This window comes from Engystomops pustulosus, chromosome 4 (genome assembly GCF_040894005.1).
Source record: "Engystomops pustulosus chromosome 4, aEngPut4.maternal, whole genome shotgun sequence".
Classification (NCBI taxonomy): domain Eukaryota; kingdom Metazoa; phylum Chordata; class Amphibia; order Anura; family Leptodactylidae; genus Engystomops; species Engystomops pustulosus.
Window position 1 is genome coordinate 19,291,998 of NC_092414.1, and position 24,219 is coordinate 19,316,216.

The following is a 24,219-nucleotide window of genomic DNA, read 5'->3' on the forward strand; positions in this document are numbered from 1 at the left end:
TGACGTTTCTGCTTAAAAACACGCAATAAAGAATTATTTTAGTAATATATTATTTATTTTGTAATATATCTCCTCACAAATTAATAAAAGGTGGCAAAAAACATAACAATAAGTGCCTGGGAAAGCTGGGTTTTCCAATATTGAGAAGGGTGGTCTCCCTTCTCAAAATTCACCACAAATCCCTGTTGGTGGTCATCTCTAATGTTTACGCAATATGTCTGCCTCCCTTCATCTTCCAGTCTCCCTAATTTTATTCGGTCTCAGACATATCCTGTCTTTTAGGCCATTTCCGGAACATGACCGCCATCTTGAAAGCCGCCATTTTGGATCAAAGGAAAAGTATCAGATCATAGAAGACCAGAATTGTCTCAGAAAGCGATTGCCGCAATCATATTCGCAATATCTGCTGTGGTTCCAATGTCCTCACCACACAGATTCTCCACAAACTCTCATCCACGTTCATAATGATTGTTTTTGCAACTTTCTGAGGTAAAAGCTTTCATATTCTAAGAGATATTGGAAATCGGATTGCGACAATCGATTTCTGTGACTATTTTGCTTTTCTTTGATCTGTTACATATGATTGGAAATATCTCCTCATGATCCAAAATGGCGGCCATGTTCCAGACATGGTCTTAAAGGTTGTTTTACCGCTTTTTTCTGAAATAAAATGGCGTCCTAGGACTTTGGACTCACTTGGCTCCCCCTAGTGTTGACCCCAGGCAGCCGGAATCTTATTTTATTGTAGGATTATACACTGGATTTGGAAACTCTGACTGAAACAAAGACATAATAGGATGAGATGAGCATTCATGTTTAAGGGGTATAAACTGATGTATCTTGGTGTATACTGTATGTCCCTGCTGGACAACCCCTTTAAATTAAAGGTGAAAATTTACTTTGTTAAATCACTAGAAGATAAATGAGACGACACAATAAAGGTGATAGTCAAAAATATATATTTCAAGCAGAAAATGAAGCGATTATTACAAATCAGAGCGAGAGAATGGATCCGAGTGCGGATATACCACATGGACTGTCGCTGGCAGCGTCATCATAGGGTGTACGCCCCGATCATGCACTGAGGTATGTGCTCTTGTCATGCAGAGAAGGGAGTAAAACGCTTTCAGATAGCTCTGGCGGCGGCTTAACTTTCCTGTGAGCAAAGGATCGGACATGCGCAATCCAACATGGCCGATTCTTCATCGGTGGAGGAGGATACCACTAAATACATGAAAAAAATCATGGGCTTCATGGAGAACAAGCATTATCTCTACATTCATGAAAACATTCACCAAGTGTCAGTAGAAATCCCCCCGCAAACATCACCATTGTAAGACCTCTGCTTGCTGTCGGTGGAAGGTAACTTCTTCCTTGCATCAGGAGGTTGATAACCAATTCTTTCTTCATCACAGTGTATCTAATCTTAGAGTGTAGGTCCACCCGGACACCTTTGTTAGTGAATTATTTCCAAATTCAATAGAATGACCCCGTACACTTTAGATGCAATGAGTAAGGTCAGCTTAAAGACGATTTCTAGCAGATGTATAGTAATGACCTATCCATAGAAGCGTTGGGGTCTGATACTAGAGATACCCATGACTAGCTGATTCTGGCTTCCTCCACTCAGTAGAACAACACCATTCTCTACATAGAGGCCAAACTGTGTTATTGCAACTACCATTCACTTGAGCTGCTGTAACCTGGCTTGGCCACAACACAGAGAAGGGAGCTGTTCCACTCATGTGTTGATTCTAAAGCCAACTTTATTCACAAAATGATTAGCCCTATACATTCTAAAGCCGGACTCAGCTGATACCAATCTGAAATCCTATGAATAGGTCATAGGCATACGTAAGATGGACAAGCCCTTTAAGGGTGATGTTCCACATGTCATGAGTACAGACACACCAGAAAAATTAATCAAACTACAGGACTGAATTGGATGACGCCATATTTGCCAGATATCATCCAGTCAGTTTCGGCTGCTGAGAGTCGCTCTCCGACCCCCTCCTGCAACCCGACCTGCACGTCGGCCTTCAAGGTCCTGATGCTGCACAGCGGTGCGGGGTGAAAGGACCTGAGCGCCTCAGAGAAGGGCACGGTGTAGTCCCACTTCCGGTCTCCCGTGAGTTTCCTGTAATTCAAGTCTCCTTTAAATAAGACCAAATCGGATTTTTGTAGCTCGGTGTATAAGTCTGGAGCCACCTCGGCCATGGTGCAGTACTCGTGGGGCAGGGTCCAGAAGAGATGTTGGTGGTACACCCAGCGCCCCTTCTTCAGGTTCTCCTTCCAGGTTTGGCCACACTTTGACATCCACTTGTTGTTGGCGGCCAGACATTTCTGAATCGTCCAGTCGTAGTCGTGTTTTGTGGTGTCTGATACGTACCACGGCCCGACCTTCCCGTGGAAGTGAACCTCCGTGGCCAGGTTCAGGGACAACATGGCGTCCGCCAAGATGAAGTCAGTAACTAACTCAAATCCGGCATTGTCAAGAACTATGTCCACTCTTGTCCGGGACTCGTTGTTTCCGTCTCGATTCCTTGACAAGATGTTCCAGAGAGAATCCATGTCATCCACCAGGATGAACGCCTTGAAGTCCTCCAGTGAAGACAGGACACTGGTCTTCTGGGAGTTGTCCTGACCCCCGGATATGGACAGATCACACTTATTTCCCCACAGAGACACCTACAAGTGACAAACACAGGATATTACCTACCAATGTGCATCTTAAAGGGGTTGTCCCAAGTTTGTTATTCCCTATCGACAGGGATTACTGGGACACAATCATGAGCGCCAAGTCGAGCATGCATACTGCCTCATCATTCAATATTATGGAAGTCTCAGAAATTGCAGAACACAGCGCTCATGTATATCCAACACTCTCAATCACTGCCTGAGAGTGCTGGAGATACATAAGCGCTGTGCTTGTCAATTTCTTGCACAACCATAGAATTAAATGGGGCAGAAGTAGGCATGCACAACCTGCCACTTCTTGCAATAGTGAAAATGAGACCCCCACTGAACAGATCAGATTAGGGATAATAATCAAACTTTGAACAACTCCTTTAAGACATAAAAGACCCTAGGGTTTCAATTACGAGAATGTGGCTGCTTTAGTTTTTTCCTTGCAAACAGCATCACCCTTGTCTGCAGGTTGGGTCTGGTATTGCAGCTCCATGCCCTTCCCTTCCCTTCAATGAAACTGAGCTGCAATAATAGGTAGAGCCCATAGGCAGCTGTGGTGCTGTATTATCTCTTTAAATGAGTTCATTATCTTAGGATAGGTCTGTAGGGCTCCAAAGTCTGGTATTTCTGCCATCTACGACTAATGCAAATGAGCTGCAATACCAAGCACAACCACTATGTAATGATTGGCAACCTGGTACTCCTGCTGATCAGATATTCACAGCAAGGACTGGATATAACACCTAGAACAAAGCTAAAAACACAGCACTGTTCTCTATGTAGTGGCCAAGCCAGGTTACTGCAGCGCAGAGGCTTGTTCACATGACCTGCAGTAACCTGACTTGACCACTGTGCAGACAATGGAGACATGCTTTGGTCTTTGTTGTGTGAGTTCAAGTGTCAGCGGTTCCTGCATTATCGGTGGATTAAGGAACAGGACCCCCACAATGAACCGATACTGATGATCTATCCTAATCATAACACAGCAATTACCCCATTCACCCTCTTTAATTAATTGAGATGGTATGACCCCTTTAAATATTTTTTGGCTGGTTACTCACCTGCAGCAGTTTGTGGATCTCCTCCCGCACCTCCGTGTTACTGAAGCCGCTCATTTTGCCTTTAAGCTCCTGGAGATGAGCGCACAGAGACAACATGGCCGGCTGGGACTGAAAGAAACTCTCCTTCTTCACATCCTCGAAGACGTCAAATCCAGATATGGGCGGGCTGTGTGAAAACACAATAGCGGGTGCTATTAAAGGGACTGTCCAAGATTACATTTTACCCCCCTCCCTAGGGTAATACACTACAAAATTTTCTTAAAGGGGTCCCACAAGAATGATCCAAAGGATAGGAGATAAGAATGGGATTCCCGGTGACCACAAGATGTGGGGTCCAGTTACAGGACCTCAGATCTTGTGAATCCCATTGGTCTGATCAGCATGTTATCGCCTGTCCATTGGGTCGCCAGATGAATCGAGTAGCAGGTCGAGTATGCCGACTGCCACGGATGTGTAATAAGCTCTCACCTCAGACACATCCCTTCCTGGATTCTGCGATACATGTAACACTCCACATAGAGCCAGGGGGATCGGAACCAGCTGGGCTCTTCACCGTTGCTCAGTAGGGTCTTCTGATAGTCCAGGTACTGGTTCCAGATCTGTGTATCGGGCTGCTGGTCGCTCAGCGCCAGGATCGGCTTGTCCGTTTGCAATTCATTGCGTAGTTTGGAGAAAAAAGATATCGCCTTCTTCTCTGCCTCGATGCCCTCCTGAAAAAAAACACACATCTGGGGTCTGCTCAACCAGCAGAAGCAACTACTTAAAGGGAAGTGGTCACCAGATTTATCCCATTAAACTACCAGCCCCCTCAGATGGGGGATGAAATGTCCTTACTAGAATTCCCTCTTTTATGTGAAATCTCAACTAAAATCTCCTCCAAAGTCATTGCCATATGAGCAGAGAAGAGTCATATTTTACCAGAGAGGAGTCAAGTGAACAGAGAGTGTCTTTGGTTATATAGCACCTAGAAACCTGTTGCTGGTGTCATATTAAAGATAAGAATCTCATCTTTCAGATCGCATAAGGCTACTGGTTCTGGAAGATACAGAACTAGAGATATAGACAGTTAAAGACATAGTTGGAAATTTGATCTTAAGGTTAAAATTCAATTCCCGACATTTTTGTATCTGTTTGTATCTCTGGTTCTGTAGATCACAGAACCACAAGCCTGATGTGGTCTGAAAGATGAGACTGCTATATTTAAAGGACATCTTCCACCAGGATAAAAGAATGTATGCAAATGAGCCCGAGGGGCTCCATGCTTTATTAACACCTATGGAGTCACTTAGGCTCATTTGCATACAGTGCTTCACCCTGATGGTAGATGCCCTTTAATATGACACCAGCAGCATGTTTCTAGGTGCTATAGAACAGAAGATAGGGGCTTCTGAAGTGAAACTCCCCCTGCAAGCACTAAACTTGACTTATCTCATGTGAAAATGAGGTGAGAAGAGTCATATTTGGGGGAGATTTTTTATTTTTAAGAAGAGGGAATACTAGTAAGGACATTTCCTACCCTGAGGGGGCTGCTAGTTTAATGGGGTAAAATCTGGTGACAGGTTCCCTTTAAAGGGCAATGAGGGGTGGCAATATTTATATCCTAAGGAGGGCGCTCTGGGGTATGGGCTAATTTCCAAGATTGCCTTACGGAGACCAGTAAAACGTATGTAACTCCTGTGATTTGTGATGAATGTGGATTATGGGACAATCACTCACCTCTCCATAGTCTTCCAAAAACTTGTTCTTGTTCCTGTGTATGGTGTCTATGACTTTGGTCAGTATCTGCGGCAGCCGGTCCTTGACTGTGAAGTAAGCGAAGGACCTGAAAAACCAGGAAATACAATCAATGATACAGAAAATTACAGCAGCCCCCACCTTAGTGGTCTTAAAGGGGTCCCCACCCGATCAGCTGACTATGAATCCACACAGAGAACGGTTTTGGAAGGACAGCTCCGTTCTCTGTATAGTGGCTGAGCCTAGGAACTGCAGCCGTGCCATCTGCTTCCCTCCCATCCATATGATTGCATTTATTTCTGCAATCAGTGACTTAAAGGGGAGGTCACCCCCAGACACCCCCCCCCCCCCCCCCTGGTTATGTAGACGTTTAATAATAAGGATAATGTGGAGTCACGGTGACTCGGGATCAGTCACATGAAGCTCTAGGTTCTGCAATTTCCTGACTGACTTCCCCATATGCCCCGATGTAACCTGCACAAGACGTGGTATGCGGGAAGGCTGCAGTAGGCACACACCCTTCATACTTGGCAGACAGCGGGCAGGGAGTCTCCATCTTGTGGGTTTAGTGGGTGTAGAGTCTGGGCAAGAAGAAACGGGAAGTTAACAAGTTTTATAACAAGTATTATCTGCTGTACAGTAACACACGTGAGGCTAGGAAATCATACACACACGCAGAAAGTGCCCCCATTTACAGTGCCATCTATATAGTGCCCCCATATACAGTGCCAGGTATATAGTGCCCCCATATACAGTGCCATATATAGAGTGACCCTATATACAGTGCCATCTATATAGTGCCCCCATATACAGTGCCAGGTATATAGTGCCCCCATATACAGTGCCATATATAGAGTGACCCTATATACAGTGCCAGCTATATAGTGTCCCCATATACAGTGCCAGCTATATAGTGTCCCCATATACAGTGCCAGGTATATAGTGCCCCCATATACAGTGCCATATATAGAGTGACCCTATATACAGTGCCAGCTATATAGTGTCCCCATATACAGTGCCAGCTATATAGTGTCCCCATATACAGTGACATCTATATAGTAACCCCATATACAGTGACATCTATACAGTGTCCCCATATACAGTGCCAGCTATATAGTGTCCCCATATTCTGTGCTAGCTATATAGTGCCATTTATATAGTGACCCCATATACAGTGACATCTATACAGTATCCCCATATACAGTGTCAGCTATCCAGTGCTCCCATATACAGTGCCAGGTAGTGACCCCATATACAGTGACATCTATACAGTATCCCCATATACAGTGTCACATATTCAGTGCCCCCATATACAGTGCCATCTATATAATGCCCCCATATACAGTAACATATATAAAGTCCCCCCATACACATTACAGTGCATAAAGTGTCCCCTTATACAGTGCCATATATCCAGTGTCAGCTATATAGTGCCAGCTAGTGACCCCATATACAGTGATATCTATACAGTATCAGCTATCCAGTGCCCCCATATACAGTGCCATCTATATAGTGCCCCCATATACAGTAACATATATAAAGTTCCCCCATACACATTACAGTGTCACCATATACAGTGCCATATATCCAGTGTCCCCATATACAGTGCCAGCTATATAGTAACCCCATATACAGTGCCAGATAGTGCCCCCATATACAATGCTAGCTATATAGAACCCCTATATATAGTGCCAGCTATACAATACCCCTATATACAGTGCCAGATATATAGAACCCCTATATATATAGTGCCAGCTATACAATACCCCTATATACAGTGCCAGCTATAGTGTCTCCCATATATATATATATTGTCCGAATATACAGTGCCATCTATCCAGTGCCCCCAATATACGGTGCCATCTATACAGTGTCCCCATACACAGTGCCAGCTATAATAGTGCCATCTATACAGTGCCTCCATATACAGTGCCATCTATATAGTGCTCCCATATACAGTGCACCCATATACAATGACATCATTGGTGCCTCCATATACAGTGACATCTATACAGTGTCCTCATATACAGTGCCAGCTATAAAGTGAACAAATTAGAGTGCACTGTGGCTGCCTCCATAGTGTCACACTGTCCACATGAAGTTCCCCATTACAATACACATTGCTGGCAGTGAATGTGATCAGCCAGGTAAGTGACAGAGGTAAGTGAGCGCACAGCACTATACATCAGACGCACTTTCCCCTGGCGCACATACACACTGCACACATGCCGCAAACTACACACTCAGGCAGACAGCGGGTAAAGCGGCCGCATACATATCCCTCCGCGGTGCCTCCTCTCCCGGCTCAGCAGTCACTACACAGCCAGCAGCTGCAGCAGGTAGCCGGAGCCCAGACCTATCCTCCTTCCCTCCTCCGCACATTCGCGTATTTACTGTTTCCTCAGTTTTACTTTTCACACTGATCTTTTCCCCATAAAAATAATTTTGATAAAATATCACACGTTACACAATAACTTTCCATACTTTTTTTTCTAAACCAGAAAACGAAAGTTATCTTCGGCCCTCATCGAATCTGCTGCTGCCAATAACAAGACGCGGCCGCCAGAAGGAAGCGTCTATAGGCAACATGAAGAAACCGTAATGGGCGGGGCTAGCGAAGAGCCAGGCGGTGGGCGTGGCCTTCTTCATGCAGGTAAGCGCTGCGTCTAGGGTCGTGAAGGTCGCAGGTTCGAGTCCCCTTAGCGCTGCGCAGAGAGATGAATATTTTATGTGGACCCTGTATAGCCTGTACATGATGTAGATGGGGGAATTTAGGGTGGAATCTCTTTAGGCTGTAGAAGAGAAGAGCACAAGGTCATTCAAAAGCGAAATTACCAGCCATGATGACATACCCTCTAAGGGGTGAAAAAAGCTCAAATACCCCCCAACTTCTTTCACAATGACATTTTATGGACTTCTTATCCTTCAGACTCTTCAATTACTAAGAATAATTCCCATAGACTCCCATAACACTGTATCCGAGCCCCATATATATCCATATACCCATTTATAATGTCTATATGGCCACCTACGCCTTGGAATGTGGGTCGTGCCTAGGACAAAACCTTTTTAAATGTCCTAAAATTTTTAAAAAATCACAATTTCCAAGATCTCTGCTTGCATTCATTTAGTTATAATAGTCTTATGACCATATTGATGTCTGATTGTAGGGGGGGGTCCAACTACTGTGACTACCGGTGATCACTTGTATCCAAGTGGGGAGGGGGTTGCCCAAACAATGTTCAGAATGGGAGTCCCCTTATTTACTGTACCCGCCTCCTCATTGAGATGTATAGTATGTGTTGTGGCACCCACGGAGGTCCCAGTGAGTGGACTGTTCATCGATAGTGATGAGCGGACTCGATAGTCGGACGTATTGCCTGATTGGTGGACGAACATACATTCTGGCTAATTGATGCCCCTACTACTAGCCATGGCTCTGATTTGCTAGGGGGTGTTCCCCTTAGCCAATCACAACCCTGGCTAGATGGTTGGGGGCGTAAATTTGCCACATTGGCTATTCGGCAAGCCAATCCGGCAATATTTCCGAGTCACCTGGCCAAAACTGACTATCGGGTCGGCTCATCTCTATTCATTGGTGGTAGAGGTCCTTCTGGTGGTCTACATGTGTTTGTCTTCCAGCTCTGTGACAGTTACCATGAGTGGACTCCTACGAAAGACACCGAATATTATAAGACAAATCTGTCGAACTGGAAAACGGCAAAATGTGGACGTTCAACGCAGATCGGTAACTGGGACTAGGACCACAAGGCCCGTTGTGCTTCCCGCTATGACACATCTGCGGCCGTACACTCCATACAGTTCTCCGTTCAGGATTTCCTCCAGCTCTAAATCCTGGAACCCCCATCATGCCACACAGAAGACACTGACCAGATTATACTCCGAAAAGACTGCACCAGGACCAGTCACCAAGAGACCCCTGAAGTCCTCCAGAACCAAGCAGCCGTCCCGATCCAATCTGCCTTTCCTATCAAAAACTGAGGTAACACAACACATCCCATTCTCTATAGTTATGTATGGGGTTGAGTGTGAGAGGAGAGACGCAGATAGAAACTTACTATTAGCTGCAGCAGCCTCTATCTCGACCCAAGTGTTTTTTCCCCATCAGTACAGATCGGCCCCCTGTATGAGTATCCGTATGATATTACTGATGCCTCTAGTGAGAAAGGAGAGACACCGTCACAGACAGAGGTTGCTGGTGCTAAAAGTAAGTTTCTATCTCACCCTAAGAGCTTTATTAGTCAGTACTTATCTATAAGGTTCTATATGACCCTGCTGATGCTTCTGAGTGAGAAAGGAAAGACACAAACACAGATGCTGCTGGAGCTAACTGTAAGTTTCTATATCACCCTGAGTGCTTTATTTATATTAGTACAGGTCAGTACCTCTCTACATTGACTTGTATGATCCTGCTGATGCTTCTGAGTGAGAAAGGAGACAGATGTAAAATCAAGGGGGTCCAGGAGCTAAAAGTAAGTTCCTGTCTCACTCAGAACAGACAAAGGCTGATAATAGGAAGTTTCTATATCACCCAAAGTGCTTGTCTTCTCTAAGCTTGACACGCCTTATAATTAGCAGGGCAGAGTGCAGGGACGAGATGTCCGTCGTTCCAGGTTGCTAATTATGCATGCCCCCTGCATAAGGTCACCTCCCACTCCAGCATGCGAGATGGAGGTGTGGGGGCGTGAATAATTAGTCACCCAGAGTGCTGAAGATCTCGTCCCTGCACTCTGGTCTGCTAATTATAAGTCTTTTTTTCTAGGTGATTCCGGCATGTCAAGCTTAGAGAAGAGGAGGACAGGTGAGTATCTGTAGGTTTTATTTAGTTTTCGGTAATGGTATAGTTCTTCTTTAGTTCTTTAAAGGGAACCTGTCACCAGGAGAGCCATTTTTAGCACTCCCCCAGTCCCCACAGAGCATAGTACATACACTGCCAAAGTGTTTTTGTATTCAAAATAGGTTTTACAGAAAAAAATATATGTTATATTGTACCTTTCATTAGCATCTGCTGTGTGACTAGGCAGTTGCCAATTGGGAGGGGCTGGAAAGGAGCAGTTCTCCCCCCCCCCACCCTTGGGAAACAGCTCCTCCATGTGACTTTTTCAAATATATGAAAACACCCATCACTTGGCTTAGCGACGCCCCCTGCTCCTCTACAGCCAATCCTGAGTGAGTGGAGTTATTCATATATTCGAAAAGGTCACATGTTTCCCAAGGGTGGGGGGGAACTGCTCCTTTCCAGCCCCTCCCAGTGGGCAACTGCCTAGTCACACATCACATGCTAATGAAAGGTAGAATATAACATATCTTTTTTTCTGTAAAACCTTTTTTTTATACAAAAACACTTTGGCAGTGTATGTACTATGCTCTGTGGGGACTGGGGGAGTGCTAAAAATGGGTCTCCTGGTGACAGGTTCCCTTTAAGATCCTGCTGATGCTGTCTCAGTGAGAAAGGAGAGGCACAGGCAGAGGCTGCTGGAGCTAATAGTAAGTTTCTATCTCACCCCAAGTGTTTTTTTCATTACAGTTCAGCTCAGTATTTCTCTATAATGTCCTAGATTCTGTGTGTAGTGTACGGGAGACATCGTAGCAGCTAGGTCATGTGACAAGCTCTTGTAAGGATCACTATGGTGGTTGTCACCCAGCTTTCCCAGGACAGGTACGCTTTTACTCTGCTGTATTTTGGTTGACTAATATTATGTTGTTATAGGATGTCATGCGGTGCACAGCTTTTGCAACGGCTGATGAGTTTCACCTGGGCACCCTGTGTCACGACCTGGCATCACATGGGTACAACGAACTGCCAAGCTTGCCCCGGGGTAAGTCATTGAACTTGACCTGTGTCATGTATCTGATCAATGCTGCTGACAGACACAAGTATAGAAGCCTCTCACTCATTCTCTTCATATTTTAGCTCAGTGACTGCGGCATCTAAGGGGTTATAACCATCCCGATGTCCGCTCCTTTGTCCATGCTATAAGTATGAAGTACATTGTATAGGGGCTGGAATGGCCGCTAAGTCCCATTCACTTGACTGTGCCTCTTAGTGGTGGGAAGTCCGGCTCTTCCTAGTGAGCCGGCTCCGATCACTAAGAAGAGTCGGCTACATTATACTACATGTAAAATAGGAAGCTGCAGGCCAGTCAGTCACCCCACAACACACCACTTTTACCCTGATAATATCAGATTAAAAGGGGGCGGTGAGCCGTTTAGGGGCGGGGCTAAGTGAGCCATCGCCTCACTGAGGGGAGCCGGACTCCCGTCGTTCACGACAAGGTGCCGGCTCATTCGCCAACGAGCCATCACTAATGCCTCTGGTTCTGTTGCTCACAAAGCCATAAATCTGATGGGATCTGAAAGGTGAGATCCTTATCTTTAACATGACATAAAAGCTTATTTCTAGGTGCCGTAGAACAGTAGTTTCTGAAGTGACACTTCCCTTTCACTAAATTTGACTCGTCTTGTGAAAATGAGGGGGAGAAGAGTCATATTTGCCTGAATTTGGAGGAGATTTTTTTTTAAATAGGTAAACGGGTGAGATTTCACATAAAAGAGGGAATTCTAGAAAGGACATTTCATTCCCTACCTGAAGAGACTCGTAGTTTAATGGGATAAAATCTGGTGACAGGTTCCCTTTAAGTGACTCTTGCTGATATACAGGAATGTCATTTGGAATTAAAGGGGTTTACAAAATTATTCCACAGGATTAAAAGGGGAAAATACACATACGGTAATAGCTCATTAGAAAGACTCCGGCGGTGCTGACATCACAATTTTAGCAGCGCAGTCTTAAAGGGGTTGTCCGGGTTATTTATTTTTTTTTTTTTTAATTGTTGGCCCTCTATGGTATTCAGAGGCTTAGTGGAGATGCTGCATTGTGTTACAGCGCACATCCCCTTTAATTAACAATTGGTATTCCTTTTGTCATAATTACAACTCATGGGACCAGTAGCCGCCACTTGAAGCCAGTGGGGGGACGGGGGCGCTCCTGAGAGCCGAGATTGGATGTTTTTTCTAATTTTGAGTTAATTTTGGAATCCCCTTTAAAGTACTACTACCACCAGGATGAAGGATTGTAAACCAAACACACTGACATACTGGTCTGTGCCCCCTCTGGCAGGATTTGCTCTTCTTTTAGCTTCTGATTCTCTGTTTTATACAGAAAAAGGATTTTAAAATTATGCAAATGAGCCTGAGGGGCTCCAGGCTCTATAGGTTTTAATGGAGCCTGGAGCCCCTCAGACTCCATTGCATATTTTCAAAGCCTTTTATTAGTAAAAACAAGCGCATGATAAGCTAAAACAAAAGTGGATCCTGCCAGAGGGGGCGCACACCAGTATGTCAGTGTGCTTGGTTTACAATCCTTCATCCTGGTGGTAGATTTCCTTTAAGTTATTTATTAACGCATGTAATAATTGTATTAGGGTTCTCTCCTTACAGACGCCTCCAATGTATTACTAGTAGGAGTGAAGAATGTCTCTAAGGAGCAGGATTCTGGAGCCATATTTTTCTTCAGGTAAGACAAGGGGGGTTTGTTAGTCTAAGAAATTGATGGTAACTATAAATTAAAGAGTAAGGGTTATTAGACCGGTCGGGGTCCTCCACTCTTGGCCAGATTGGAGAGTAGCAACAAAGATACAGGCAGTCCCCGGGTTACGTACAAGATAGGTTCTGTAGGTTTGTTCTTAAGTTGAATTTGTATGTAAGTTGGAATTGTATATTTTATCATTGTAGCTCCAGACAAATTTTTTTTTTTTGCCCAAGTGACAATTGGAGTTAAAATTTTTTTGATGTAATTGGACCAAGTATTATCAATAAAGCTTCATTACAGACACCTTACAGCTGATCATTGCAGTCTGGGACTATAGTAAAGCCTCCAGAGAGCTTCACCAGAGGTCACAGTGGGCAGAGGGGTCCGTCTGTAACTATGAGTCGTCTGTAAGTCGGGTGTCCTTAAGTAGGGGACCGCCTGTAGTCTCTCGCTCTGGAGGACCTCTCTGTTACACAGAGAACCCATTCTCTGAGTGTAATACCTCATTCATCCTGCGGAGGCAGTGCAGTGGAAGTGAACACCTACTTCCAGGATTTCCCTCATGTTATAGCTGATTACTGAGGATCTCAGCAGTGTAATGTGTTGTGATCTGAGACTGTAAGGGTTGTCCAAAGCAAATAATCCCTTTAAAGGGGTATATTGTTGAAAAATCCCTTTAAAGTGGTATATTACCCTCCAAAAATTTAATATAATGTTACATATCTAGTGTCCATACTGATAATATTTCAACTGACCACAGAAGCCAACCCAGAGGACTGCAGAGTTCAGAGGATATTACCTAATATAGACCTTAAAGGGATCCTTAAAGGGGTGTGTGAAGCAGACAGCACCTTTTACATTTTGTTATTTATTCTGAATCAGATGAGAATTTCAGAACATTTTGGGGTTATTTGAGTTTCTGAAGGTTACAACATCATCCTAATAGCAAGCGATCAAAGTCCTAGCTGTGGATGTCCAGGCTGAGGTCACTACTAGGTGTCAGGGCCAAACATGGTGTCTAAAAGGGGTTATACAAAACTAGTCCCATATCCATATCTGACTGCTGGGACCCTCACAATCACTAAAACAGGGGTCCCAAGTCCCTCTGCATAGTCCCTCTGAAGTCCTACACACGCTACAGCTGCTGCGCTTGAGTAAGGGTCTTGGGGACCCCCAAATTAGATCCCCGAATTCAATCTTCACCTCCATATTGTTTTAGTCCATCAAAGAAGGAAAAATGAAGCAAATTTTATAATAGTGTTTAATAGTAACTAAAACGACTATTGAGTCCACAGCTCCTATGCAAACAAATGTGTCTCCATGGGAACAGACTACGAACAAACTGTGTAGTCTGAGCCTGTAGTATTATTTATATCCACCTCTTACTTCTTGTATATTGATCAGTGCAAGGGAGAGTATGACTGCAGGGTTCAGACTACACAGGGTTGTTTTGTAGTCTGTAACCATGGAGACGCATTAGGAAGAAAAAAAAAGCTTTTAAACATGGAAATTTGGGCTCCAACATCAATTAATTGGGCATGTTATATAAAGTATGTATATTATATATGATGGATTATCAATTACTGTCTATAACAGCATCATATTTGTACATAAAGGACGTGCAGTGTCGTGAACATGTAAGTCACGTTGTTACCTTATTCTTCCTACAGGGAGGGGGCAGTCGTGTTTTGGAACATAGAGGAGAGTACTGTAAGTATATTGTCCTCCTTTAAGTATCATATTTATTGTATAGATTAAAAGAAAATTCACAATATATTAGAATTATGTACAGTATTGCGCCACCTAGTGGTAATAGTGTGAAGCCACTAGCATGTCCACCTAATGAGGGGATTTTTGGTGGACACACATGCTCAGTCACTTCCCCACACAGCCCGGTCTCTGCACTGGGATCGTCGAAGGGCAGCCAATAGTTTTGCCCTGCTTGTCAGGACAGGTGCAGAGCCTCTGCATAGTGGTATAAGGGAGTACGCTACTTCTATAAGGGAAGTAAGAAGGATGGATACTGACGGCTGCTAGAAGGGGAAGGAGATAGATTCTTTTCAGAAGCATGTAATACAGGGAAGCAAAATTTGGAATTCCCCTATAAATTTTACTTAAAAAGTCTTAAGAAAAACAAAGACTTTACTAACCCTAAAATTCTCTCGTGTCTTATGGATTCTAGATGAAACACGTCATGCAGATCCTGGAGCGTCATGAAATCCAGCCGTACGAGGTGGCGCTGGTTCACTGGGAGAATGAAGAGTTAAACTATAGTTTTGGAGAGTAAGCGTCGTCCTTGTAAGACCTGGTTGGGTTTGGATCATACCATTCACAATATACATGTACACACCCCTATAATACAGACTTAGATGTAATTCTGTATCATCTTAGGGGTCACACAAGACTGGTGAAAGGAGAAATTGTGCTGGAATCCCAGCTGGAGGCGGATGATCTTATCCTACAGAAATTTGCCTTCTCTAATGCACTTTGTCTTTCTGGTAAGAACGGAATATATTATCGGCTGCCAGAGGGAGAAGGAGACTGATTCTGTCCAGAACCTACCTCCAACAGTACCAAAGGAGGGCTCCTAGAAGGAGCAGAGCCTATGTAATATATGACGGCATGACTGGGAAGACTCCTTCTATGGGGACGTAGGAAAGGATGATATTATTATATGCCAGAGGGGGAAGGGGACTGATTCAGTCCATAGCTAAAGGGGCAGCAGGAAGGAGCAGAGCCTATGCAGTGCAAGGCAGTATGGTGGAGCAGCCTCCTTCTGCAGGTGGAGTAAGGATGGATTATATTGTTAGCTGCCAGAGGGGGAAGGAGACTGATTCTGTCCATTTTTAACCACCAAAAGGGACACATATAAGGAGCTGAGGGTCTGCACTACAAGGTAATATTATGGAGTGGTCTCCTCCTGCAGAATAAGTAAGAAAGGATCATATATTTTAGGTGCTAGGCATGGAAAAGATTGATTTTGTCCACAAAGAAACTTTGTTGGCACCAAAGGGGAGGTCCAAATAAAAGATGCAGTGCCTCTGCAGTATAGGGAGATATAGAGCAGAAGACTTCTTGTGATGGGGAAGTAAGAAGGAAATATGTTATCAAGCTGCCAGAGGGGGAAGGATACTGATTCTGTCCATAGCCCATGACCAGAAACACCAAAAGGTAAACATGGAAAGAGCAGAAGCATTGCAGGACAGGGCAGTATAGTGGAAAAGAATCGTTCTGCATGAGGAGTAAGTAGGGAGTATATGGTCAGCTGCCAGAAGTGGAAGGAGACTGATTTTGTCTCATTGTCTCTTATCATTTGTGTGCTTTGCAGTGAAGCTGGCGATGTGGGAGTCAACTCTGGATATTTTTGTTGAGTCTATCCAATCAATTCCAGAGGTAGGTCCTGAGTTCTGTAAGTAGATGATAATTGCTGGATACAGTATTTTCTAGTGATCATGTGATCAGACAAGTATGACCTGTCCTGTGGCTAGGGGATAAGTTATTATAAGCCAAAAAAAATGACGGGTGAAAAAAACAACTCGCCCTGCAAAAAACAATCCCTCATTTGTTATATCATTGAAAAAAATGCAAAAGTTATTAGTTATGGAAATTGACAAAAATTAAAAATTTAAAAATGTCATATTTCAGATGCTGAAATCCAGAAAGAAGGTGAAGTTGTCTCACGATGACGTCATGCAGAAAATCGGGGAGCTGTTTGCGCTAAGGTAAAGGTAGGGGTCATCCGAGCAGCGCACAACGCTGGCCATACTCTGGACCGGAGGGGGGCTGTGTGTATGTAGGACTATCACCCCCATCCTCCTGTAACAGCCACTATAAGTAAATCAACTGTAAAATCTAAACCTAAAAGTACATATAAGGCTACATTCACACGGCCGTATGGAGGACGTATATACAACGCTGTGAGTGCACGGCGCCATACGGGAGCGGTACGGTGCAGCCCACGTGAACGTGTCCTATCTTTCCCTGTAAGACGGCGCCGTGCGCAAAAACATCGCTATGGAGAGGGGCGGGGGTGACCGCTGCTCCTCCTCTCCCCGGCACTGACGTGTGCCCACCGTGCTACAGTATGGCGGGCACATAGTCGTGTGCATGTATCCTAAATATGGTAGTAAAGCGGTTTTCAGGAATGGCAGTGTTATTTCAGTGCACTATATGGTACTGTGCAAGGCAATGCTATGTATGTATAATATATGGTAGTGCTTATCCTATGTACTGCATTGTATCTATGTATGTGTACTGTATGCTACTGTTTACTTAGTATATGGTATGGCAGTGTTATTTATGTGTACTGCATTGTGCTGTTTATTTAGCGTATGGTATGGCAGTGTTATTTATGTGTACTATATATTACTGTTCACTTAGTGCAGTGGTGGCGAACCTATGGCACGCGTGCCAGAGAGGGCACGCAGAGCCCTCTCTGCAGGCACGCGCACCATCTCCCCATTCTTATCAAAGTCGGAGCTCCGGCAGCCACTGCATCCTGAAGCTGATCGGCTCTGCTCTCACTAGTGATGCCTTAGTGAGACAGTAGCAGCCGATCAGTGCCCGCCCCTCCTCCTCTTCAGCCCGGGAAGACAAGTACAGCAGTACGAGGAGTGAGAGTCCACAGAAGGAAGCCTGCAGCATCAGAAGATAAGAGGTCAGGAGCTGCTGGGGCTGCTGTGTGTGGTTTGCACATCAGCAGTTCAGTGTTAGAGCTGCAAATGCCTTCAAAGGTCCTGTCAGGTGGCTTTGGGACACTAAACCAACTATAGGTAACTGTGATTTAGTGTCCCAAATCCACCTGTATGACAACTGTCTGTTGCCACATATATACTGGTCTGTGTCTGAAGCGCTCATCACTTGCATCAGGCGGCCAATGAAGCCAGCATAGCTCCACTGCAGGCAGCGCATGCACAATGTGGCCGGGTGCTATGCTGCATCACTGGCCGCACGGTGCATGTGATGAGGCAAGTATATATGTGGCCACAGACAGCTGTCATACGTGTGATCCCAAATCCACATGTGCCCACACCTTTCACCACCTCCCTGCCAAACTGGATCAAAATGCCACTTTTTAGCCATTTTGCAGCATGTAATAAAAACTGATCAAAAGTCTGTACGGTCCTCAAAATGGTAGCATTAAAAACATCAGGTCATCTCGGAAATAATTACACTACACACAGCTCCGTACACTGAAGTATGAAAAAGTTAGCAAAAATAATTTTTTTTTTTTTTTGTGCAGGTGGTTTCATTTTTGTAAATGTATGAAAATATTATAAAACCTTTATAAATTTAGTTTCCCCGTGATCGCACCCACCTAAAGAATATATTCATTTGTGGTGAACAGTGAAAGCAGTAAAATCCAAGCCCACAAGAAAATGGCACAAAAAAATGGCACCAATTTCACTGCATTATGGAAAAAAAAAGTTAAATTTTTGAATGTGGGGAGTAAAAATTGTAAATGCAAAAACAAAAAAGGGGTTAAGATGGCAATATTTGGTCCATAAGCAGACTAACTTATAGTCCCCCAGTCCCTGCCTCTACTCAGGACTGCTGTCACTGTATGGGGGTAATGATAATCAGTATATGGCGGTAATATTCCACACTGATGGCAGTAATACTGTATTCATCACTACATTAGCTTCTAGTATAGTGTTATTATTGGTAATGTTGGCCTTTGTACAGTGATCTTTATAACCAGAATTATGCTATTTATGTGGTTGTAATGGTGGCCTCATGATGTCACAGTGTTATTTGTCTCTTGTATAGTGGTATTGTGGCGCTATTGGGCTAAATTGCTGTGTTGGCACCTTGTAATAGAAACGTCGCCTTTGGTTTGCAGTTTGGGCACTCGGTCTCTTAAAGGTTTGCCATCACTGACTTAGTGTATGGTATGGCAGTGTTATTTATGTGTACTACATGGTACTGTTTATTTAGTGTATAGTATAGCAGTGTTATTTATGTGTACTATGTATTACTGTTTATTTAGTGTATAGTATAGCAGTGTTATTTATGTGTACTATATGCTACTGTTTATTTAGTGTATGGTATGGCAGTGTTATTTATGTGTACTACATGGTACTGTTTATTTAGTGTATGGTATAGCAGTGTTATTTATGTGTACTATATGCTACTGTTTATTTAGTGTATGGTATGGCAGTGTTATTTATGTGTACTACATGGTACTGTTTATTTAGTGTATGGTATAGCAGTGTTATTTATGTGTACTATATGCTACTGTTTATTTAGTGTATGGTGGGGCAGTGTTATTTATGTGTACTACATGGTACTGTTTATTAAGTGTATGGTGGGGCAGTGTTATTTATGTGTACTATGTATTACTGTTCACTTGGTGTATGGTATAGCAGTGTTATTTCTGTGTACTATATGGTACTGTTTATTTAGTGTATAGTATAGCAGTGTTATTTATGTGTACTATATGGTACTCTTTATTTAGTGTATGGTATAGCAGTGTTATTTATGTGTACTATATGGTACTGTTTATTTAGTGTATGGTGTGACAGTATTATTTATGGGCTCTGTTAATTGTACGGTGTGGCGGTGTTACTAATGTGTGCTATATGATACTGTTTATGGTATTGCAATGTTATATAACCCCTCGTTTATTCAGTGTAAGGTATTGCTATTTATGTGTACTATGTGGTACTGTACATTTAGAATATAGAGTTTATATATCCTACTATAAGGTACAGTTTATTAATGTATGATATGGAGGTGTTACTTATGTGTACTATATGGTACTGTTCATTAGTGTATGGTAGTGTTATGGATATGTACTATGTACTGTTTTTTTGTGTACTATATAGTACTGTTCATTTAATGCATGGTATGGCAATGATAATTTATGTATATTATACGTTACTGTATATTTAGTGGATGGAGTGTAATTTATATGAACTGTATGATACTTTTCATTGTGTATATAGCATGGCAGTACGAGTTATATTCACATTATAATGAGTGAGCGAATCTATAATGTGTATAGTCTATTTGGTAAAATCGCTGTTGTTATGTGTTTATAACTTACAGACATCGGATCAACCTGAGCTCGGATCTTCTCATGACTCCGGATTTCTACTGGGACAGGGAAAACCTTGAGCACCTCTACGATAAAACGTGTCAATTCCTCAGCATCAACCGCAGAGTCAAGGTGCGATTTTTATTATTAACTCTCTGATTATCGGGGGGCGTGGCCGAACGAAAACCCGACGGATTCGTAAAAACCGCCGCATTTTTTAAAAAAAATGTGTCGCGGAGCTTGCACTTACCTTCACTAGGAATAGGCCGGTGAACTTGAGTGCGTACCGATGCTCTTCAGCGCAGCAGCGCCACCTGGTGGACGTCGGAGGAACTGCCTTAATGAATCCCGAATCCACCGCAGAGAACGCGCCGCTGGATCGCGAATGGACCGGGTAAGTAAATCTGCCCCAATCTGTCATATTTGAGAAAATTCTGTTTTTATGCTTATGCAAATGTCTGGTTGTACACCCAATTTTTTTTCTTCCCAGCAGCCCCCACTCTGGTTAATTAGGGCACATTCACACAATGGGGACTGATAATAATAATTCCCAATTGGGCTCACAGTCTAATCAACCTACCAGTATGTTTTGGAGTGTGGGAGGAAACTGGAGGACCCAGAGGAAACCCACACCATTGATACCAACGGCGCCGGTCACTGCACCGTGAGCGTGCATGGCAAAATATAGGACATGTCCGATATTTCGCCATGTTACTGCGACGGCTCTGCACTACTCTATGGAGAGGGAAGGGGTGAGCAGCGAGCGTTCGTGTGACTGTAAGGGACTGACATTTCTCTGCTATTACAGGACACTGGAGGGTTTTACACAAATATATGTTTCTATATTCCAGGTGATTAATGAAAAACTGCAACACTGTACCGAACTGACAGATCTGATGCGGAATCACCTAAACGAGAAGCACGCTCTGCGACTGGAATGGATGATCGTCATACTCATCACCATAGAGGTAAGTGTCCTCTTGATCTGCAACAATCAGCTTCAAAGGGAACCTGTCACCCGATTTTATCGCATTAAACTCCCAGTCCTGAAAAGTCCTTTCTAGAATTCCCTCTTTTATGTGAAAACTTCTCCTTTTACGAATTAAAAAAAATCTCCAAAGTCATGTGACAGCGAGCAGAGAAGAGTCAGATTTCACTAGAGATGAGTCAAGTTTTTAAGTCTGCAGGGGGAGAAATCTAGCGCCTAGAAACATGTTGCTGGTGTCATATTAAAGATAGGAATCTCATCTTTCTGATTGTTACCAGAGATGAAAATATGAGCTGCAGATAAAAAATCCACTTCTCATATTTCTGCTCTTCACTATATGTATGGTTCTGTAGATCGCAGAATCACATGTCTGATGTCATCTGAAAAGTGAGATTCTTATCTTTATTATAAAACTAGCAGCATGTTTCTGGGTGCTATAGAACCAGAGATATAGGTGTCTTGTGTTGTCACGCCCCCTGCAGCCTCTAAACTTGATTCATCTCAGGGATGAAAAATATGACTCTTCTAGTTTAGTGGGGTAAAATCTGGTGACCGTTTTCATTTGAAGGGGGTTATTCCACAAAATACACCTATTCGCCTTTCCACAAGATAAGTTACTGATCGCTGGGGGGGGTCTGACTGGTAGCCTCAATAATCAGGTAAGTGATCAGCGCTCTGCACGGTCCACTATTACAGATCTCAGTCAGTGGGGCAGATTTACTTACCCGGTCCATTTGCGATCCAGCGGCGTGTTCTCTGCGGTGGATTCGGGTCCGGCTGGGATTCATTAAGGCAGTTCCTCCGACGTCCACCAGGTGGCACTGAAGTACACCGGCCTATTCCTAGTGAAGGTAAGTGCAAGTTCCGCGACACTATTTTTTAAAAAAAATGCTGCGTTTTTTCCGAATCCGTCGGGTTTTCGTTCGGCCACGCCCCCGATTTCCGTTGCGTGCATGCCAGCGCCGATGCGCCACAATCCGATCGCGTGCGCCAAAATTCAGGGAAAATCGGCGCAAATCGGAATTATTTGGGTAACACGTCGGGAAAACGCGAATCGGGCCCTTAGTAAATGACCCCCATTGTGTCAGAACCAAAGAAGGGAACAAAGAAGCAATTGCCCATTCACAAGGGGAATTTAAAGTCTCTAATTGTGGGCCCCCAACTATCTGGATAACTTGCAAGCTTGGTACAACCCCTTAAAGGGAGTTGTGAGTTGGTTTATAACCCAGAACCAGTACCTTGCAGTCTCTATATTACAGTCCGACTCTTTTAATTGTAGATCATGGATGACCCTCATAACACGTCAGCAGTACCCCATTAAATATTACATGCGTTTCACTTCTGTTCCTTTCTTTTGATGTTTTTCAGGTGCTGTTTGAGCTTGGAAGAGTCATTTTCTGATGACCAAAGTTGTGAACCCTAAAAGGATTTGTCCCACCCTTACAGGGGTGAACATGTAATGCACAGAATCCCTCCGGAGGGAGAGCTGAGCACGATGGCTGCCCCTTTAAAGGACATTTACCACCAGGATGAAGGATTGTAAACCAAGGACACTGATCTACTGGTGTGCCCCCTCTAGTAGGATCTGCTCTTCTTTTAGCTTCTTATGCCCCCTGGTTTTTAAAAAAAAAGTTTTAAAATTATGCAAATGGGCCTAAGGGGCTCCAGGCTCCATTAACAACTATGGAGCTTGGAGCCCCTCTGACTCATTTACATCATTTTAAAGCCTTTTTTTTACTTAAAAACAAGGGCATACGAAGCATAAAGAAGAGCAGATCCTGCCAGAGAGGACACCCACCAGTATGTCAGTGCACTTGGTTTATAATCCTTCATCCTGGTAGTAGATTTCCTTTAAGTCTCTACCTACAGAGCTGAATATCTGACTACTGATCAATATAATACACTGTGGGGGAGGCTGACTGCTATATAATGAAGACCTACAAATCCAGTGTCACAGACTTTCTTCTGAATGCAGTGACCGCCCTGTTATTTGGGTACTTATCTTCTGTTATTGGGCAATGGCTCTGGTAGACTTATTAGTAAACATAATGGAAAAGTCACATTTTTACCTAATTATCCCTTGAAGAGGGACCACAAACTACCTCCATGCAGATATTGCTTTTTGTAGACTATCTTTTTTTGGGGTCCAAGATGATGAGGATTGTGACATAGACAGAGCGATGTTGTCACCCCCTTAAAGGGATGATTTCAATAAAGCCTAATCATCATATAATAGAATGTTCTGCGTCTTCTGCAGGGGTCACGTTTATCAAACTACAACTCCCAGCATGCCCCATTCATTTCTTTGGGAGGTCAGAAAACACCAGAGCATGCTGGGAGTTGTAGTTTGATAACAGCTGTAGTGTTGAAGTCTGCTGACCCCCCTGTACTGTATGTCTCAAAATATCTGCTTGCTGTCGGCGAACGAAACCTTGATCGTTCTCATTTACCGACAGCAAACGGAGATCATAGAAATGTCACGTTGAGCGTATTGTAACGTCACAGAACATTTTATTATGGAGCGATTTAAGAGTGACTCACTTCCTTTTACTACTCTGCAACTTTATATATGCCAAAGGAGATTTTTAAATGAATTTTTTTTATTTTATTTTATTGCCCTTGAGTGTTATATAGTCAACTGTGAACTGATCAGAACGTGCATGTTTGGTAATGATGGCAGAAAGGTACAGAATGCCTTTAATTGTCTTATAATTTATTATAGTTTTGTTTTTGTACTTTTTTTTTTTTTTTTTGCTGTTTTATATCACTTATCTGCTAATAATACTATTGAGAATGTGTCCTGGATCAGCGACTGTGTGGACATGGTTATGTTCTGGATATGGAATAAAGACCCGTAGTCAATACGGTGTGTGGTGTGAGATCATTTTGGGGAACAGGGTACAGCGGGCCCATTTTTGCAATAAAAAAAAGGCCAAAAAGAACAAAAGTACAAAAAGTTTTGTGTGAATGGACGGTTTTTGGTGGTGGGGGCTATTGGTGCATACTGGTTTATTGAGCTCGGTAAAATCTACTCCACCCCCCTGTGCCCCTTCATGAATGAGGCGTAGCCCATGCCAGGTTAAGGGGCTATCAAGATTGACATGAAAAACTCCAATTTTGATACATATCCCTATTAGAGTCTGGACCCCATAATAAA

The 24,219-nt window shown here is 43.5% G+C and overlaps 2 protein-coding genes across 7 annotated transcripts; one reads left to right on the forward strand and one right to left on the reverse strand.

The window, feature by feature from the left end:
* Positions 1-942: 942 nt before the first annotated feature.
* On the reverse strand, positions 943-8,053 carry ARMT1 (acidic residue methyltransferase 1). Of its 5 annotated transcripts, none has more exons than XM_072145409.1 (6): positions 7,968-8,053; positions 6,002-6,064; positions 5,466-5,571; positions 4,218-4,459; positions 3,750-3,915; positions 943-2,688 (listed from the first exon to the last, which is right to left on the reverse strand). In XM_072145409.1, exons 2-6 carry the CDS (start codon positions 6,037-6,039, stop codon positions 1,924-1,926), a joined length of 1,317 nt encoding a protein of 438 aa, XP_072001510.1. In that variant the 5' UTR covers positions 6,040-6,064; positions 7,968-8,053; the 3' UTR covers positions 943-1,923. The 5 variants fall into 5 exon arrangements, with proteins under 5 accessions (XP_072001510.1, XP_072001506.1, XP_072001507.1 ...); XM_072145405.1 differs by lacking the exon at positions 7,968-8,053 and adding an exon at positions 7,759-7,894; XM_072145406.1 differs by lacking the exon at positions 7,968-8,053 and adding an exon at positions 7,727-7,875.
* RMND1 (required for meiotic nuclear division 1 homolog) lies at positions 7,741-22,681 on the forward strand. Of its 2 annotated transcripts, XM_072145404.1 has the most exons (13): positions 7,748-7,822; positions 7,985-8,136; positions 9,126-9,486; positions 11,215-11,323; positions 12,945-13,020; positions 14,706-14,745; positions 15,218-15,318; positions 15,427-15,533; positions 16,364-16,428; positions 16,681-16,757; positions 20,086-20,206; positions 20,926-21,042; positions 22,431-22,677. In XM_072145404.1, exons 3-13 carry the CDS (start codon positions 9,142-9,144, stop codon positions 22,461-22,463), a joined length of 1,191 nt encoding a protein of 396 aa, XP_072001505.1. In that variant the 5' UTR covers positions 7,748-7,822; positions 7,985-8,136; positions 9,126-9,141; the 3' UTR covers positions 22,464-22,677. The 2 variants fall into 2 exon arrangements, with proteins under 2 accessions (XP_072001504.1, XP_072001505.1); XM_072145403.1 differs by having other exon boundaries at positions 7,741-7,822; positions 7,985-9,486; positions 22,431-22,681.
* The last annotated feature ends 1,538 nt before the right edge of the window (positions 22,682-24,219 follow it).

Coding starts and splice junctions, on each gene's coding strand:
- ARMT1 (XM_072145409.1), bottom strand. CDS start 6,039: ATGGAGACTCCCTGCCCGCTGTCTGCCAAGTATGAAGG. Junction 5,572..6,001: donor CTGTCTGCCAAGTATGAAGG/GTGTGTGCCTAC, acceptor CTGGTTTTTCAG/GTCCTTCGCTTACTTCACAG. Junction 2,689..3,749: donor AGATCCACAAACTGCTGCAG/GTGAGTAACCAG, acceptor TGTCACTTGTAG/GTGTCTCTGTGGGGAAATAA.
- RMND1 (XM_072145403.1), top strand. CDS start 8,971: ATGGTTGGGGGCGTAAATTTGCCACATTGGCTATTCGGCAAGCCAATC. Junction 11,324..12,944: donor ACTGCCAAGCTTGCCCCGGG/GTAAGTCATTGA, acceptor CTCTCCTTACAG/ACGCCTCCAATGTATTACTA. Junction 16,758..20,085: donor GGGGAGCTGTTTGCGCTAAG/GTAAAGGTAGGG, acceptor TATAACTTACAG/ACATCGGATCAACCTGAGCT.